This window comes from Hakea prostrata, chromosome 1 (assembly GCF_041222555.1).
Source record: "Hakea prostrata isolate BN-2017 chromosome 1, UWA_Hpros_2, whole genome shotgun sequence".
Lineage (NCBI taxonomy): Eukaryota > Viridiplantae > Streptophyta > Magnoliopsida > Proteales > Proteaceae > Hakea > Hakea prostrata.
Genome location: NC_142600.1, coordinates 46,078,477 through 46,096,912, shown reverse-complemented (window position 1 = coordinate 46,096,912; position 18,436 = coordinate 46,078,477). Strand labels below are relative to the sequence as shown.

Sequence of the window (18,436 nt, the reverse complement as noted above, 5' to 3'; positions counted from 1 at the left end):
GAGGATGGATCCCTGCTCCTCTCATTGTGTGAGTCCTGGACCTTATGGTCCATTAGTGTTCTTAGTGACTTTCGACGACATCATGAAACGAAGGGTTGATGTGGCTACTTTGGGGTGTTACCTATGGTCATGATTGATTCGACCTAAAGGGGCACTACCAGGAAAGGAGTCAATCCTAAGTGTAGTGATGGTCTGGGGCGAAAGGAAAGGTTTGATTCAACTGCACCCTAAAAAGTGTTTGCTGGTGCCAACTGTATGTGTTACAGTAGTGAACATTTTAAGGACAAGAAGGTGATCTCTCAGAGGGATCGAGATATCTTAGTCTGGTGAGTTTGAATAAACCTAGGACACTGTGTTATACTAATGCTTATTTGATTTGTTTCTATGAGTGATGTGCCATTCTGGCCTTCTGGGAAGGTTTCTAGTTTGGGGCTCACGCGTGCAGGTATATCACCAGTCGCACAACCCATTTTGCCAGTATGATTGTGGATATTAGTGTTTGGGACACAGGTGGTCTATGTATCTGGGATACATAGTGAAGAGATCAATATATATGTATATCTAGGATATACATGTGTGTCTGAGACACAAGAGGTCTATGTATCTGGGATACATAGCAGAGAGATTGAATGTGTATATCTGGGATATACAAGTGTGTCTGGGACACATTGAAAGATTAACACTTGCCCTTGTGCAAGTGGGAGCTGTTGGAATTTATTAATATGATTAATAAATTAAATGCCCAAGGGCAATATTGGAAACTCACTATTAGGGCGGTTACAAAATAGGTTATATATTTTGGTAACCACCGCATTAGTGAGTAACTGAGTGATTCATTCGCACGAGATTTATCTCTGAGAAACGGCGGCTCCATCTCTCTCTCTCCCTCTCTCTTAGAATCGCAGGCTTGGAAAATTTTCCTTTCCTAGTTTTTGATCTTCATTCCATTAATCCACGGCATTTGGGTTGTGGATATTATTCCCTTTCCCAGTGATTGTGGAATCTCGCCGGTAAATCTTTGGTGGTGGAACGAGAACGTGGATCTAGACTTCCGCTGCGAATACTTCAAGTAAGGGAAAGCGAATCCAGGTAAGGAATCTTTCCCCCGTCAATTAATTGAATTGAACTATTTTTGAAGAATTACCAACATGATTAAATTAGAATTCTACTCCCATTATCATTGTTGATGCTTAGACTATGCTAGATAATCTTAGTTTACTATTTTAGAATTTTCTTTAAAATTTCAGAGTGTTTTGAATCCCGGAAGTTGAGTTACGGAGAAAAAATCAGAGGTTCAGTCCGTACAAACTGCCTTAGTCGATCAGAGCAACCAAGCTTGACCGACCAACAGAGTCAATGACAATTAGTTCACTCTGTTTTGGTTAGTTTCACTTCCAATCTTCAAGGGTTTGTTCCTAATGCTTAACTTATGCTTGTTTAGGGTTTTTTTGGTAATCTTGGACATATCTTCATACTTTTTCCCAGAATTTTTCGAAGTTAACTAAGGTAAGAACGTTTGTTCACAAATAACCCAATTTACATGATTGCTTATATTTGATTCGAATTGCATGATCATACTACTATTTTCATAACTTACTTATAGTTACATTATTGTTGTAACTACTGTAACTACAGTAGGACTTTACTCATGTGATTCCCTTACTATATTGGCCATGAATGATTGGTTATTTCCTTATGTGAATGATTCATCAGTTGTAGTTATGAATGACTGATTTGGAATGTGATTGCCTAAGTAATAACTAGGGAATGAATAATGTTCTTTTGACATTTCAGTCTTTGGACACCAGTGGAGGTGGTAAGGGACGCTATCATCATAGTTGTAATTAATATTTTTTAGAGTTTTTTTATTTATTTATTTTATGTGTGGATCCCCTTAGTGGACTACAAATTGATGTTGGGTCCCCATAGTGCAATATATTATGTGTGGGTCCTAACCAGACTAACACCGTTAGTCACCTTTAAGTATATTAAAATTTCAAACTTGGAGGGACCAAAATGCTCCTTATATTATTTAATACATTATGTTATTATATTTTATATTTTTTAAAATAATATGAGGGGCATTTTAGTCTCTCTACGTTTGAAATTTTAATATGCTTAACGACAACTATGCTGTTAGTTTAATTAAGACCCATACATAATTTATTACACTAAGGAGACCCAACATTACTTGGCGGTCTACTAAAGAAACCCACACGTAAAAAAAACTCTATTTTTTTAACTTGTATCTTTAATGCCAGTTCACATGACAACCAATGAATTTGTATTTTGTATGCGGTCTATCGGCGGACCATTATCCTGTTCATTTCTTACAAGGAAATGGATGGTCCTTTTCCTTGTAGATATGTGACATGTGTTCCAACATTACATCAAAATGTTGAGGTCAATTTACGAGTCACATCATTTAAAAAGTTGCCAATAGAAGGATAGTGGAGTGGTTGAGAACTCACCTCTAAGTGGAGAGATTGTGGGTGTAATTCTTACTGGCAACATATGTAATATTCCAACCCCAATTTCCTTATATATAAAGTGCATTTGTTACAAAAAAATAAAAATAAATGATGTAACTTATAAATGGATTTCAATCATTTGATGTGATGTTGAAACACATGTCATACATGGACAAGGAAATAAAATTTCAATCGTTTGATGCATTTACAAGAAAATAGACGTGCGGAAATGGACTGTATAAAATTCGGTGTCTATCGGCTGCAATTTTATGAGATTACTGGTCCGCCTTAACGTATAAAATTGCCGTCGAACCTTGCGCGATTGTTTTCAATTCTAGAATCTCCGTTGACTATCGTAGTAGACAGTAGACACTGTGGTTAGACTTTTCTATTGAGTGTAAGACCATCTAGGTTGTGTGGCTGCGTTTAAACGGCTGACCCAATTGATTTGAACTTTGAAGCATTGAAAGAAATTTCGGCGAATTTCGCCGAAATATCGGCGAAAGATCGCCGATTTAGCCCCCGCGGCGCGCTCCCGAGAAATCGGCGATATCTGGCTATATATCGCGAGATATCGCGATATTTCGCGATATTTCGGAAATTTTTTTTTTTTTTTTTTTTTGTGTGTGATTTTTATACTATTTCTTGCACTTTTTAGGCGATTTTCTCGCGATTGTATCACAATCTTACCAATTTTATCACAATGATTCAAGACTCAATAGTTAATGTATTAAATGTAATTTGGAAGAAAATCTATATAGAATAACTTATAAATAGAAAAACTTTTTATAGCAAAATCATCAAGATTAATGAGCAATCTTACCAACTATATTCTAGTGATCTAGTTCTCAAAAGTTAACATGCCAAATGGGGTTAGGGAAGAATATATACATGAAATAATTTATGGAAACAATTTACATTATGAAGATATTTTGTAATAGAATCGTCGTTAATCTTTCCAACAATGCCTGAATGATTTAGGCCTGAGAAGGTAACACATTAAATGTGGCTAGGCAGGAGATTTAAATGGAAATATTTATTAAGAAATAATTTAAATTATCAAAGTCAACATGCCAAATGTGATTAGGGAAGAGTGTATACATGAAATAATTTATGGAAACAATTTAAATTATTAATGAATCTTATAAAAGAATCTTAAGAGTGATTTGATAATCGTTCCAATTATGTCCTAATGATGTAGGCCTCATAAGGTAATATATTAAATGTGACTAGGTAAGAGAATTTAAATGGAATAATTTTTAGAAATAATTCAAATTTACCACATATTTACATCAGATTAGGATAAGTATCAAATTTATCAAAATTATTGGTTAAAATATTCAAAAAAATTTGGGGGCGAAATTTCTATATGGGGGGCGAAATACCCCCCCACTTTTCCCCTTTTTTTCCCTCCCCCCCCCCCCCCCCCCCCCCCCCCCCCGGGGGGGCCCCCCCCAAAGGCCCCCCTTGCTTTGAAGTGAGTCAAGTGTGGTGGTTTTTGCTTCAACTGTTGAAATATGGCATTAGCGGCAGAACTGTCGTTTTCAGAGTAGCCCCTCCTAAGGTAACAAAGCTTGATTCATTGTGAAGCCGTGGAATGACTCGTGCCACTGCTCCTTTACCTGCGTATCCGCCTTTCTCAAGCAAAAGAAACAGAGGTAGGAGAAGAAGAGGGAGGAGAAAGGCAGCCGAAGCGTTCACAGAGACCACGTTAAAAGTTTCCTCCACGGTTTTCTAGGTCTCACCATTCAGTTGATCCAGTTTGCAAAATTGCAGGTGAACTTTCTCTACTCTTGAGCAGTTTTCTCAATTTTTTTTGCCAGATAAAGTACCTCTTGTTTTCGCGGGTTTATCTTTGATTTTCCTCGATTTGCTGTTACATTTCATTATTTCTACTAGAGCTAAAGCTTTCAGTATTACTGTTCTGCTGAAAACTGAGTTCATGATTATATTTTTGTAACCATTACAATTTGAAGTTTGATCAGATCCAAGTTGGTCACTGACTTACTGGGCCGGATTCCAACTTCACAGTTCTGTGCTATTGTTAAATTCAACAGTTAACTTCGAGTTTCTGAAGCTAACTCTGCTACACCTATCAGTTAGAGTTGCAGTGGACCTATATTTGCGTCTTTGGAGTTCACGTTGGAACATGAGCCCTGCAGTGTTTTCTTTGTGGCAGAATGTCTATATTTTTGGGGTTGTTGGGGGTGGGGAAGTGAGTGTTTGGTAGGCTCCAAGGAGAGTTGAACTCATGACCTCTTATTTATGAGGTACTGTGATGCAGATCCACCTCCGGTTTGCTTAATTCCTCAGAATAGGCCTAGGGTTGGGTTATATAGGTTATGGGCTTTTTGTTTGATACCTTGGATTTAAAGTGTATGAACCAAGACTTAAAGTATAAAGGTGGTGAAGATGTTGCAGTAGTGGGAGGAGACATATGGCCCAAGTAGATACAAACCATCTTGCACCTTACCACGTCCAATTGTCCTCTATGTTCCCAGATCCTGTACAACAGAATGAGAAGAAAAGAAAGAAGCTGTGTAGTTTAAATCCCTACTAAAGTTACTAAAAGAAAATAGGCTAGTAGAAAAGGAGGGGATATAAAAAATTTGAGGATAAGGTTAGAGTTGGAGAATAGTGAATGAAGCATTTACCAAAAACAGAGAGCGATCCATTTTCCACATGGATTACATCTTTCTTGGAGAGAGGGGTATACTGATGGAATTGAATGAAAGAACCAGTCATCTGATCTGTAGCCCCAAAATTGATAATCTAGTAGTAGAATACAGTTTTAGCATAAAAAGGTACGGTGTAGACACCTGACTGGACTTGGTGATTGCTAGAGGGAGCAGAGGTAGTTGCAGATGTAGTGGTGGTATTGGTGGCAACTTGTAGTAACCGATAGAGAGCTTGTAGTTCTTCATTGGAGAGTTGTGAGATCGTGTCACTAGAAGGAGCAGGGTCAGCTTCAGTTAGATTGGCTTGAGTTTATCCTTGATTCTTTCCATGACCAGCCTTTCATTTTGCTGTAAAGTTCGCAGCTTTCTGTGTAGTTTCCAACATTTTTCTTTGGTATGCCATTTTTTACCACAGTATTCAACATTTAATAACTTCCTTTGGTGCTTCCGTACTACTTCCAGTTTGAGTTTGGAGCTGGATCTGTTAGATGTTGAGAAAAGAGGCATTGAAGCATGATAATAATCTTCTGTGTGTACAAAGGCGTATGATTCTTCTGAAGTTAGAAAGGGATCTTGGCTGCGAATTTGAAGTCGAATGGGATCATACTAGACATTAAGTCCAACCAAGAGACCATACACCCAGATTTCATCAAGGTGTTTATCATAGGTTGCAATGTCATCAGCAATGGTAGGCTGAAAGATGTTGTAGGGGTCAATCTTCTGCTGGAATGCACTAAGGGTGTTGTATTACTGTGAAAGTGACATATTCTGTTTTGTCTCATGAGCTTGCTTGCAGTATTCACAAGCATGAGCCTTGTTTGCAGGGTATCCTGGTTTCACAGTAGTGCCAGTATTATGTCCTAGAAGTCCTTAGCCAATATAGTAATGTAGGAAGATCTTGACTACATTAAGTAGTTCGACCCACCTAGGATTGTAAGTACCAAGGGGCTGGTAATCATTTTTGTCAGGATTTCCAGCTGTAGTGTTTATAGGTTCTGCTTTTGTAGTTGATTCTGATGTTGTCATCTTACTTTGATCACAAATTTACTTGACCAGGTTTGGGGTTGTAGACAAGTGGTATATAGGTAACAATTAGGGCAAGAATTACAAACAGTTTTAGGCTAACAATTAGGGCAGAAAAGGGAAAATATCACCCTTTAAAAATCTGAACTATCATTAATTGCAGTTCAGAATACAGCCTTAAAACAGATTTCTAGTGTTGTTAGAATTGATTTTGGTAGAATGGCTTGTTGGGTCAATGTGGTCCTAAGCCTCTTATTTATAATGAAGTGAAAAACACAATATTACATAAACACCCTTACTTGGGCAACAAGAAATAACAATCTAAATAAACAAACCAAGACCGACTAATAGAATCAAACCAGCCAACACTCCCCTCAAGTTGAGGCATAGATGTTAATCATGCCTGATTTGCCTACAGTGGGGAGGAAATCTCCTTCCTTCCCTTGGTGAAATATCAACCACTTGGTGTTGAGATCTCACAAAAGGCATACATATTAGCCCTTGTTTTAGCTTTTCTTTGACAAAAATCTGTCAATCTCAATGTGCTTGGTTCGATCACGTTGCACAGGATTATTTGACAATATTACTTGGGACTTTAACTCCATTGTCTTCTAACAGACCTTTTAGCTACAGTAGCTCACAAACTTTATGAACCATAGCTTTATATTTAACTTCTGTACTGAATAAGGCTACCATATTCTGTTTCTTACTCCTCTAAGTATCTAGGTTACCTCCAATAAAAGTACAATAACTTGAAATAGACTTCCTATCAGGAGACTCAGCTCAATCTGCATCAATATATGCTTCTACCTTTAGGTTATCCGTGGGTGACAAAAGTATCCCTCTTCCAGGAGTTCCCTTTAAATAATGCAGTATTCTAATAACAGCCTTTATATGAGTTGAATATGGATCATGCATGAACTGGCTCGCCAGACACCAGCCCCATGACATATGCAATGTCAGGCTTGGTGTGGGACAAGTAGATGAGCTTTCTTACTAGCCTTTGATATCTTCCTTTGTCTACTGGGTCTCCTTCTTTCTCCTTGAGTTTAGCTCTAGCCTCAATAGGGGTATCGTCTGCTTTGCATTGCTAGACCTAGGAAGTACTGTAGCTTCCATACGTCTTTAATTTGAAACTTTTTGTGAAAAAACTCCTACAACCTCTTTATTTCCTCACCATCATTCCTTGTGATGACAATATTGTCTACATAAACAATGAGAAGAGTGATCTTGGTAGTTGACTTCTTAACGAATGGTGTATGATCAACATTACTTGCTTGTACCCAATAAAGGTTACTACCTTCTGGAGGCGTCTAAAACATCTAGGAAATTGTTTCAATCCATAAATTGACTTCTTCAACCAACAAATTTTTCCTATAGTATTGTCATCAGAGAAGCCATGTGGAACCTCCATATAAACTTCTTTCTCCAACTCCTCATATAAGAAGGCATTTTTCACATCTAATTGGTGTAAGTTCCAATCTTTGTTCATAGCTATAGACAACAAAACTCTAACAATATTTAGTTTTTCAATAGGAGCAAAAGTCTCATGATAATCTATCCCATAGGTTTGGGTAAACCCCCTTGCAGTCTTGCCTTCAACCTATTGATCAATCCATCCATATTCTGTTTAACCACAAATACCCACTTACAGTCCATGGTTTTTTTTTCTTCCTAGAGGATGTGTAACTAGGTCCCAAGTATCAATTTTTTTCATTACCTGCATTTCCTCTACCATAGTTGCTTTCCACCTTTTATCAATATAGCTTCTTACCAACTCTTAGCTATGGAAACATACTTAGCTATGGGATGTTGAGAATAAGATCTAACTCCTTTTCTGAAAGTAGTAGGAAGTTCAGAAACAAACACCTTAGGGAGAATAGTAGAATCTGATTCTGGAGTAGAAGACTGAAGGTGGCATCATGCTAACTTTCTCCACTTGCTTAGGCAGATTTTGTTTCTTTGATACGTTTGCACCTCCTTATTCTGGTCAATTTTATTTTGGAAGACCTCAATAGTGTGTCTTATGGGGGTGGTCTACCCCTGACTAAGATCCTTATATGGTTCAGAATTCAGACAAAGAAGGGGGAGACACAGAGTCCTCTGATATATTGGCCGAATGCTCCCTTTGGTCAGGAATCTCTTCTAGGGCCTCTCAGTGGTGTTGTGGTGATGTGTGTGAATCCATATGTGTAGTAGGATAGTCAAAGGTTGAAAATAACACATCTCCTCTTGGACTCTCCCCCTGGTGAGGTGTATAGTAAGGATAAGACTTATTAAAATGACATCCATGGACACAATGGTCCTTTGAGAAGGAGGATGATAGCATTTGTACCCTTTCTGAGTAGCTAAGTATCTCAGGAAAGTAGCATAGGCCGCAGGGAGCCAGCTTACTCTAGTGGGTTGTGATTATGGTATACCACATACATTCAAAAACCTTCAGGGGAATAACAAATAAAGAGTCTCCTTGGAGAATTTTATTAGGACACTTAAAATCAAGTATTCTATTGGGCATCCTATTCATAAGTTAAAAGAGTGATAATAGCATCACTCCAGTATTGGCCAGGTACATTCATAGCAATCATAATAGAGCGGGCTATATCTAATAGATGTCGGTTCTTTCTTTCGGCAACCCCATTTTGAGTAGCCGTATCAACACGACTGGTCTGGTGTATCATGCTAGAGTCGGAGAGATATATCTGAAATTCATCATCAATATACTCTGTGCGATTGTCACTACGAAGGATCTTCATAGTGGCATTGAACTGATTTTAATCATATTGCGAAAATCTTGAAAACAACGGAAAGCCCCTTTTTTTTGAAAGAATAAATCAAAGTTGAACGAGAAAGACAATCAATGAAGGTAACAAAGTATCTATGACTTCTACCAAAAAAAAAGCAAAGTATCTATGACTAGTAATAGACACACATCGGCAAGGGTCCCCACATTAGTATGAATCAACACAAAATGACTAGATTTTTTTTATTATGAAGAGAAGGTAAATAAGTAGAATGAGCCTGTTTCATAAAAATGTAGGCTTCACAAAAAAATTCAGCCTTAGTACAAGAATTGATCAAGAAATACTTTTAAGTTCCTAGAAGGGGGTGACCTAGCTCATGATGCCATTCATGAAACTTTGACATAACTGAATGGACTTGATGAGAAGATGTAGTCAGAGTAGAAGTAGATCATCCAATCAGCTCCAGCAGATAAAGTCAATTGCTTAGTTTACCACGTCCAATCTCCTTCCCCGTTACAGATCTTGGAACCCGTTATAGATCTTGGAAGACATAGTAGGATGGAAAAAAAAGTCACTTTATAATTCAAGTCATGTGTAAGACTACTGATAAAAAGAAAGTTAGTAGAGAAGGAAGGAACATGCAAAACTTTAGACAAAGAAAGTGATGGAGAATGCTGAATGGTCCCTTTCTATTTGTGGAAGAATAAGAGCCATCAATAATTTGAACTTTTTCCTTGAGGTTGGAGAATAATGTAAGAAAAAAAAGATGAACCTATCATATGATTTGTAGTTCCTGTATCAATGATCCAAGGAGCAGAAATTGAAGAAACATGGAAGCATATTAAAATTTTATGTGATATAGTAAGATAGGAGTTGGTATGGGTAATGGAAGGAGCAGTAGTAGAGGCTGCACTGATAGTAGAAGACTGTAGAATACGATACAGAGTAGCTAATTCCTCTTGTGAAAAACCAATGTTTGCAGAGGGTGCCATGCGAATTGATTCAAAAAGATTAGCCTTCGATTTTCCCCTTCATTATGCCATTTTCTGCTTAAAATCAGTAGGTTTGCCATGGAGCTTCCAGTAAGTGGCCTTGGTATGATACAGTTTATGAAAGTGCTCACACTTGACAATCTCCTTGGTCGAGTTAGCTTTAGTGCTCACAGATTGCAAGGTTGACTTTTCTACAATAAAAGGCTTTCCTCACACTGAACAAGGGTATAAGACTGTTCTAGTGTAGGGAAAAGAGAATGATTCAACACTTGCACCCTAATCTGATCATACTCCACATTCACACCAGCCAAAAAATCATAAACTCGAATCTTATCAACATGCTTCCTATAGGTAGCCACATCATCAGGATTCGTGGGGTAAAGTCCCCATAGTGATCTAACTCTTGCCAAAGAGAGCGTAATTTAGCATAGTACTGAGTTACAGTTAATTCCTTCTGGGTAGTCTCATGAAGTTTCTTTTGTAGCTCATAAACCTATGCTCTATTTCCTAATTGTCCATATGTTTTTATAGTAACCTTCCAAATTTGGGCTGTAGTATCAAGTAATAGGTATCCATTGGCAAGATTTGGATTTATGGAATTCAAAAGGAATGACATGATAAGAGAGTCATTCGAGATCCATTTATCCTGAAGTACCTGCAGTTGTAAGCTTGATAGTGGTGCTCGTAATTTATCCAACAAGTCTTTTGGCAATTGTCGGGTATGTATATCAAGACCAGATCAAATAATTTGTTCCATCAAATCTTACCAAAAGAGGAGGAAGACTGGGATAATGGTTCAAGCCAGTCGGAGTAGTAATACCATCGGTGGTTGCTATGTTTGCAAAAAATTTGCTACTGTTTTTCAGGCATTACCCTTTTGAAACAATTGAAACGTTGTAGAATTGAATCTGATCACCCAAATATATCTTAGGGATTCATAGGAATAGCACCTTTTTTTTTTTTTTGGGTGTCGCTGGTTGAGGACAAAATCAGAGATCGACTGTTGGAGAAGAAATGCTAGTTTAAGGCAAAATCAGAGTTCAACTGTTGGAGAAGAAATGACAGAGAAGAGATGGGAAGACGACATGGTGGGAGGAAGAAGAAGAGGATTGTGATTTGGCAGGTTAGTGATAGGGATGGTAGGTCAGGCGATTGCTAAAAAGTGTTTGCAGGTCAGGCGATGGCTAAAAACAAGGTTTGCAGGGTCTGGCGACGCATGTGGAGGGCTGGCGATGGGTGTTGCAGTTCATCGATGGGGATTTGTAGTGTTGCAGGTCCAGCGATGGGGATGGCAATGGTGAAGTTGCAGTTTTGCAGGTTTTGGAATGGCTAGGTGATGGCTAAAAGGGAGTTGCAGGTGCTGCCAATGGTGGTTTCGGGTCTGAAAGGAGTTACAGGGTGATTTCAGGTTCTGGCGATGGCAAGGGAGTCCCGCGATAGGTGTTGCAGGTCAGCGATGGAGATGGAGCGGTATTTGAGGCACAATGATGGTGGTGGGATGGTTTACTTAGGGACTGCGATGTGGTGGGATAGTTGTTTAGGCACTGGGATGGTGTCGATAATAGTAGAGAACCCAGAGAGAGAACTGAGAAAGAAAGACGATCTTCTTTTGTTCCCTCTTTTTTTGCCTTTTTCTCTAATCAACCTTTGGCTTTGGTACCGTGTTATGAGAATTCATTATGGTAGAATGGCTTGTTGGATTAATGTGGCCCCAAGCCCCTTTATTTATAATGAAGTGGAAAGCACAATATTACATAAACACCATTACTTGGGCAACAAGAAATAACAATCTAAATAAATAAACCAAAACCCACTAATAGAACTGAACTAACTAACAGCTAGAAAGAAGGAAAATTACCATCAAAATATTCCAAACTGTCACTGACACTGACTACAGCCCTAGAAAACAGATTGTAAAGAGGTAAAAGATGCTGAGGTACAGCAGAATTATCTCCCAGGCCTGCCATAAGGTTAGGTCCACAAGGAAGAAGCATTTTTCGACCCCCCCCCCCCCCCCCCAAAAAAAAAAAAAAAAAACCCCTTCATGAGAGAGAACAGGTTCAGGGCAAAACTGGTTTGGTTTCTTATTTCATTTTAGATAATAGGAGTTCCCCTACTGCTGTCCTCAATACTAAGGTGAAAACAAGGGCCGCAGCTTGAGTGTTGATGTAATCAGGCCCGGCCCACATAAAGTCCATCGAAATTTGGACCACAAACCAGGCCTCATTGGTGCACCAAAAGGCTGGCTGGCTGAACCCTCTGAAGGGTATTATGGTCTTTCCCCCATCCATTTGAACACCAGGGTCCAGTAAATTCTATGATATTTTTCGGATCCTATATCTACTTTTTGTTTTTTCAATTGAATTGGTGGTTAGAGTCCTAGTTGGGGATCCTATATCTACTTTTTGTTTTTCAATTGAATTGGTGGTTAGAGTCCTAGTTGGAAGCCAACTTTTGAGTAGGATCCATTCTGGGAATTAATTATTTATTTTGCTAGTTATTTTGATTTAGGAGATCTTTAGAAGACTCGTTTCTAGTTCGTTATTAAGTGTTGAGTTGTAAAAGTCATCCAATCCAAAGTGGATTCCATAGTTTGAGTTCAATTAAGTTTCGTGTATTGAGTCTAAGTCTGTTACCCTCAAGTTTAAGGCAATACAAAGCCCCCACCTGATGTAACCACGAATCTGGGGTTAGGGTAAAACTGTAATTTTCCTAAAATGTGGCTGCCCAGGAATTTCCAGCAATAGGTAGAGGGGTTTGTTAGGGTTTTTAAAGCAGTTTGGGCCTGTTGAGAATGAGATTTGGATCCGACTTCTATTAGTGACTGAAATTCATATTTGAATTTTGAAATTTACGGAAAACTAAGGGTTTTGGCTAGGGTTGGTAGTGGGCTAAGCTTGGTAACCTATAGACCCTTGAGTATGTAGCTGAGCCACAAGTCAGGAATTGGTTCAAAAAAGGAAGAAAATTCGACTGAAACAGAAATTTTGACCTTGCAAAAGGCCAAAATTTCAATGTTTTGGTCAAAATTTCGGTCGAAAGTGGACACTTTTTAATGGAAATTGGAACTTCAATTTCGGGCCTCATATGGACTCAAAATGATTTGGATTCTTGTATACTACCTATTTCAAGCATATTAAACACAATGGAACTAGTATTTTGCAAAAAAAAAAAAAAAACATTGAAAATTTATCATTTAAGTATACTAACAAATGACTAGTTCCGACAAGTACAAACTGTATTGCATGCATGCATAGAATCATCATTCTACCAAAAAAAAAAAAAAAATGCATAGAATCATCATCATACATGAATTGTTTGGTAGAATGGTTACATATACAACAAGTTAACAAAATAAAATGACCGACTAGATCAAGTGATGGTGTCTCATATATATTAAGTTGAAGCCTATATATACCATATATACATAAAATAAAAATTCATAATTGTAGAAAATAATTATTAAAGTTAGAGAATGAAAAAATGGTAGCAAATAATAAAAAGATAAGTTTAGCAAAACACAATCATAAATCATAGTCGTAGGCTAAACGTATATTAATTTCAAGGCAACACAAGATCATTTAAGGCATGAACGAAACAAAAATAAAAAGGGGAAGTTTGGAACTGTTGGGTATGGCTTATGCTTCACATTCTATTGTTGTCGGAGTTTCTTTTGTAGCTCTTGTGGCTTAGGTGTTTGAAGGCAAAGGAGTTGTGGAAATTAGGTGAAAATGTGATAGAAATCAACAAAAACTAAGGAAAAACAAGTTGGAATGTTGAAATGGTCAAAATTTCGGTCGAAACCACCGAAATGGTTGAAATCTCCGAAATTTCGGTGGAAATTTGACACTTTCCCGAAATAATTGGAATTTCATTTCGTTTTTTGAAAAACGCAGACATATCGACTGAAATTTCGACAATTTCGGTCGAAATTTTCTTCTATGGGTTCAGAGAAGGAGAAACTCAGGTTTTATACAATTAGGGTTTTTCTGAAATTTGACAGAATTTTGCAAATCACTGAAGAAGATGAAGAGCAGGAAATTTTTTACTCTAGAAAATGGGGCTGTAATTGGGGAATTAATGGAGGGTTTTACTCCTAGGGTATGTGCAATCCTATTGCAAGAGAAAAGGAATGGAAAAGGGGCTGGAGACAGGGAATCCTAAATGGGTTAAGATCTGGTATCGCATGGGAAAAGAAGGAGATGGGGGAGGCTACAACTACTAGCAAAGGGGCTAGGGTTGGGAGCAAACTGTTGGAGAAGGGTAAGGGGGTTAATTGCAATGGTGTTGGGGTGTCTCTAGGGCTAGGCAAGAAGGGAGGGGGCTGGGAATGCTATGGTTGAGGGGGAAGGCTTATAGGGTTTTGCACAAGGGAGGGGGAAGGGTGGGAAGGCTGCTGGCTTGAATGGCCAGAATGAGGAGAACCAGCTAACTCCAAAAACTTGAGGGAGTTGCACGAGTTGAAGGAACAAGCTGCAGAAGCTGAAGGTGCTTGAGAAGAGAACTAGAGCTCTCGTAGGTTGCTAGAAGAGGGGATCAATTCTTGAGCCTAAGCTCTAATATCATGTGGTAAGATAAAGAGATTGTTACTCAGAGTATATGCTTTATTCACGGCCCTTAATGGGGTATTTATAGTGTCCCATCAGAGGTAAACCTATTTTGAGTAGGAAAAGGAATACAAGCTTGAGAATCAATAGGAAAACTAGTCTAAAACAGAACTAAGAAAATAAGCAACTCAAAAAACCCATTCAAATAAGAACTCCTAAGGGGAATAGCAGATGATTTATCCCTCGCAATAGCTAGCACTAGTGCTAGCCAGTGCCAGACTTGAGATGGGCTATTTTATCATCACAAAATTAACAAATAAAGCCAGAACTATGAAAAGGAAACTACCAAAGTAATATTATGTAATGTAACACCACCCACCCGTAGAAATAAGATAAGATAAAATAAATTATTGCATATCTATATAAGCTACCAGCCCATGCTAGACTAGAAAACTGGCTTAAGACTGTTTCTTGGTTTAGGTCTTCAACGTGGTTCATGTTTGTCTAGCCAGGCTGGTGAAATTTCATTATTCAGCAATCTGGTATGTTTAAAATGGTTATTTTTCACATCCTAATTGAGGGAAAATGGATGTCAAAGTGAAATTCTTATGGTTATCTTATTTTTTTGTTGTTGTATAGGGTTGTGTAAATTAATTTTGTATATTCTCGGAATTGCAGAAGGTTGAAGTCAGACAGTGCATTGACAATTTGACATGAGTTGTCATTGCTTTGGCTCCTGTCTAGCAGAAAGAAGAAAGAAGGATAATGCTCAAACTAACCAAGATGAAAATGGTAAGAACTTTTTGATTTATTTGCCATTCAAAATTTTGTTCTCAATGCTTCCAAAAGATGCACGTGGAAATGCACATGCTAGCCTTATGATTTGACATTGTTGCATGTGCAAAAATGCACGTGTAGCCATTTGTTGTGGCTCGGGTAGAATTTCTAAAGAGAGGGAAAGGCAAACAAGAAAAAGACATTCTGGCCTAGAACTCTTTAGACTTAACATTTCACTATTTGATTCCTCTCTCCATCTATGTCGAGATCTCCAGGGATCGTATTTAACATTTCACTGTCATTTCCCTCTCCCTATCTGATCTAGGACAGCAGAGTTTATATGCTAATTGACGAACCCACTGATTCCTGTCAATTAGCCTTCCATGCCTGCCAATTTAGTGATCTGTCTAGTAACCAACCAACCAGAAAGAAAAGTGGGCCTCTTAGTTGATATACAATCTAAAACACACTTCAATCATATTCTTTTTGTATTTCTCAGGTTTTCTTTCTTAGCTATAAGATTGGATTCCTTTATGCAACCTTAGCTTATTAAAAGCTTCCAAATGGTTTTTGGCCAAATAAGAAGAATACTTATCACCCCTTTGTCCATCAACTGTTTGTCGTTGGCATTATAAACATGGTACGAAACTTCGTCTTGTGGTCGAAACACCCAGAATTTCGAAATTTTTGCCGAAATTTCGGTGAAGTATTGTACAAATTTGTACCATATTCGATGACCAATTTAGGTGAGTTTTAGGTTTTTTCGGCTTAGTTTTTTGTGTACAGCCTAATTTGAGGCCAATAAATACAATGAAAGTGTTAATTTCGGCTAAAACCTAACCAAAGGTGGTGTTCTTGATAGGCACATGCCTGGCTGTACGTAGTCAAAATTGGAAGTCTACAACATGAATTTTCACAAATATTAATATGGTCATTATGCAAAAGAATGCTAAATTTTTTTTATTAAACTGCAAGAACAAGTACAAGTAAAGTTTAATATATAAGTAGAAGCGGGGAACTCAATAAAAAGGGCGTACCCAGTGCCGAAGCTCCCACACTGTGGGGTCTGGGGGAAGGGACTTTCTAGGCAGCCTTACCCCTGCTTTTTGCAGAGAGGCTGATTCGAACCCGCAACCTCCAGCGCATAATGGAGAGACTCCACCATTGCGCCAGGCCCGCCCTTCAAGCGGGGAACTCAATACTCTGTTAAAAATTACAATGAATGATATATGACAATAAATGAATGAATTACACTGAATGAATGAATGAATAAGATGCATCATAAGAAGCCCACAATGATATATGTACACAATGAATGAAAACTAGTATAATCTAATAAAAGCTGTTGTGTCGGGCTAGATCCATCTCCTAAGTCATGGAGTACTTTGACTACTAGATATGAGTAGGCCATGACATGGTACGAAAAAAATTATCCATGTAGTTTGTCACTGCCCTTCTATAGGTAGTATCATCAACATAAGTAGATATCCTATCTTAGGGAATGTGTTGTACGACCATGGATTGTTACCCGGTTGCATAACTGACATAACTGCTTGTGGTAGTCCTGATGGATATCCAAAGATGGAGTCCACAAATGATGCACCTGATCATCCCTATATCTTTACGCAGATATGCTATTGGAATCGACGGATGAACCACCATATTCTCCACCGTATCCATATTTGATGTAACCAGCCCCAATCATTCCCAAAAGGGCCAAAAGAGGGCCCAAGCCCATTCAAACATTGAAGCCAAACCGGCCCATGGGCAAATTGGTTATTATCCACCCCGGGATTGAGTTCTACTTAGTTGGATTGAGTCCAGCTAATTTTGTGGAGTTAAATTTTGTTTTTATTTTGTTATTTGGAGTCCTAGTTTGAAGGTTGTTTAAGAGTTTAAGTTTAAGTTAGAGTTAGTTATCTGGTGGTGTTTAAGTTTGTTGGTTGGTTGTGATAGGGCTCCTTATTCAAAGGGATCTTATCCTTTAGAGTTGTTTCCTATTTGGGAGTTAGTTATTTGAGTGTCTTGCCTGTTAGAGTTTGTTTTTATCTTGAAGTTAGTTATTTAAGTCCTTAATTAGTAAGTCTTTATTACTTGAGGTAAGGCCGTTGAAACTTATTTGCCACCGTGTTGTTGACATTCAGTTTTTCAATTGCTTTTTTGCCTAATCGCTACCGGTCGCTTTTTTGACATTTTGTACATAATATATATATATACACACACCTGAGAGATACAAATGATCATAGAGGAATGATAAAAGTAATGGGGAAGAGGTTTCATACTTCTAAAGAGAAGTGGAGAAAAAAATCCTAAAAGAGAGTCCTTTTCACAATAGGGAACAGCTCTATTTATAAGCAATGCTGGGTCTTGATGGATTTGGTGAGATATTGTTGTGATAAGGTTACTGTTGATGAATAGTAACCTGTCGGGTGATGGGTCTTCATGGATAAGCAATGATGGGTCTTGATGGATTTGGTGAGATATTGTTGTGATCTTGATGGATTTGGTGAGATATTGTTGTGAACTTGTGATAAGGTTACTGTTGATAAATAGTAGCCTGTCGGGTATCTTTGCTCTCTGCCGTCTGATTGGAAGATCGAATCTTGACCCTTGAGATATATTGTTGAGATTTTGTTTAAAATTATATGACTTGGCTTTGATTGAATCTTGGCATTTGGTTTGCATTGTTAAGAGAATCCTTGGTTAGCACTGTTGGATTTTTCTTGATTGATGATGAATCTTGGCTTTTGATTTGCATTGTCAAGAGGATATTTGATTTGCACCGTTGAAGGCATTAATGATTGATATGATGAACCATTCCAGGGCATTCCATGTGTCAAATACACTGCTTTCCCTTTTGGTTTGGTTCATAATGATTAACCCAATTTGGCTGAGCCGAGTTTTGGTTGCATTGGTTTAATTCTATTTGACCAAGCCGGATATTGGCTTGACCGTTCTTAAACCAGAACGATGAACATATTGTCCTTTTATTGATATGACTCATCAGACTATTCATTGTAGGAATAGTAACGGAAACCCATATCTTACCTTGGGTAATAGGGTGCGGATATTGCCGTCACGGTTTACGGGCCATTCTTTGGTGTCGTTATGGTTGACGATTTCCCATCTTCAAATCTTGGGAATTGGACGTAATTGTTCAAGCAATATGATTATTGATCATTTTTTTGACCTTGTATGTACATTGGT

The 18,436-nt window shown here is 38.1% G+C and overlaps 1 protein-coding gene across 2 annotated transcripts in view; it reads left to right on the top strand.

The window, feature by feature from the left end:
• Positions 1-3,947: 3,947 nt before the first annotated feature.
• Positions 3,948-18,436, top strand: part of LOC149029039 (putative serine/threonine-protein kinase) — an 83,825-nt gene continuing 69,336 nt past the window's right edge. For both annotated transcript variants that reach the window (XM_089140267.1, XM_089140261.1), the window contains exons 1-2: positions 3,948-4,247; positions 15,131-15,244. In XM_089140267.1, the coding sequence (XP_088996393.1) occupies positions 15,166-15,244 (79 nt within the window). In that variant the 5' untranslated portion in view covers positions 3,948-4,247; positions 15,131-15,165. The remainder of the gene's footprint in view (positions 4,248-15,130; positions 15,245-18,436) is intronic.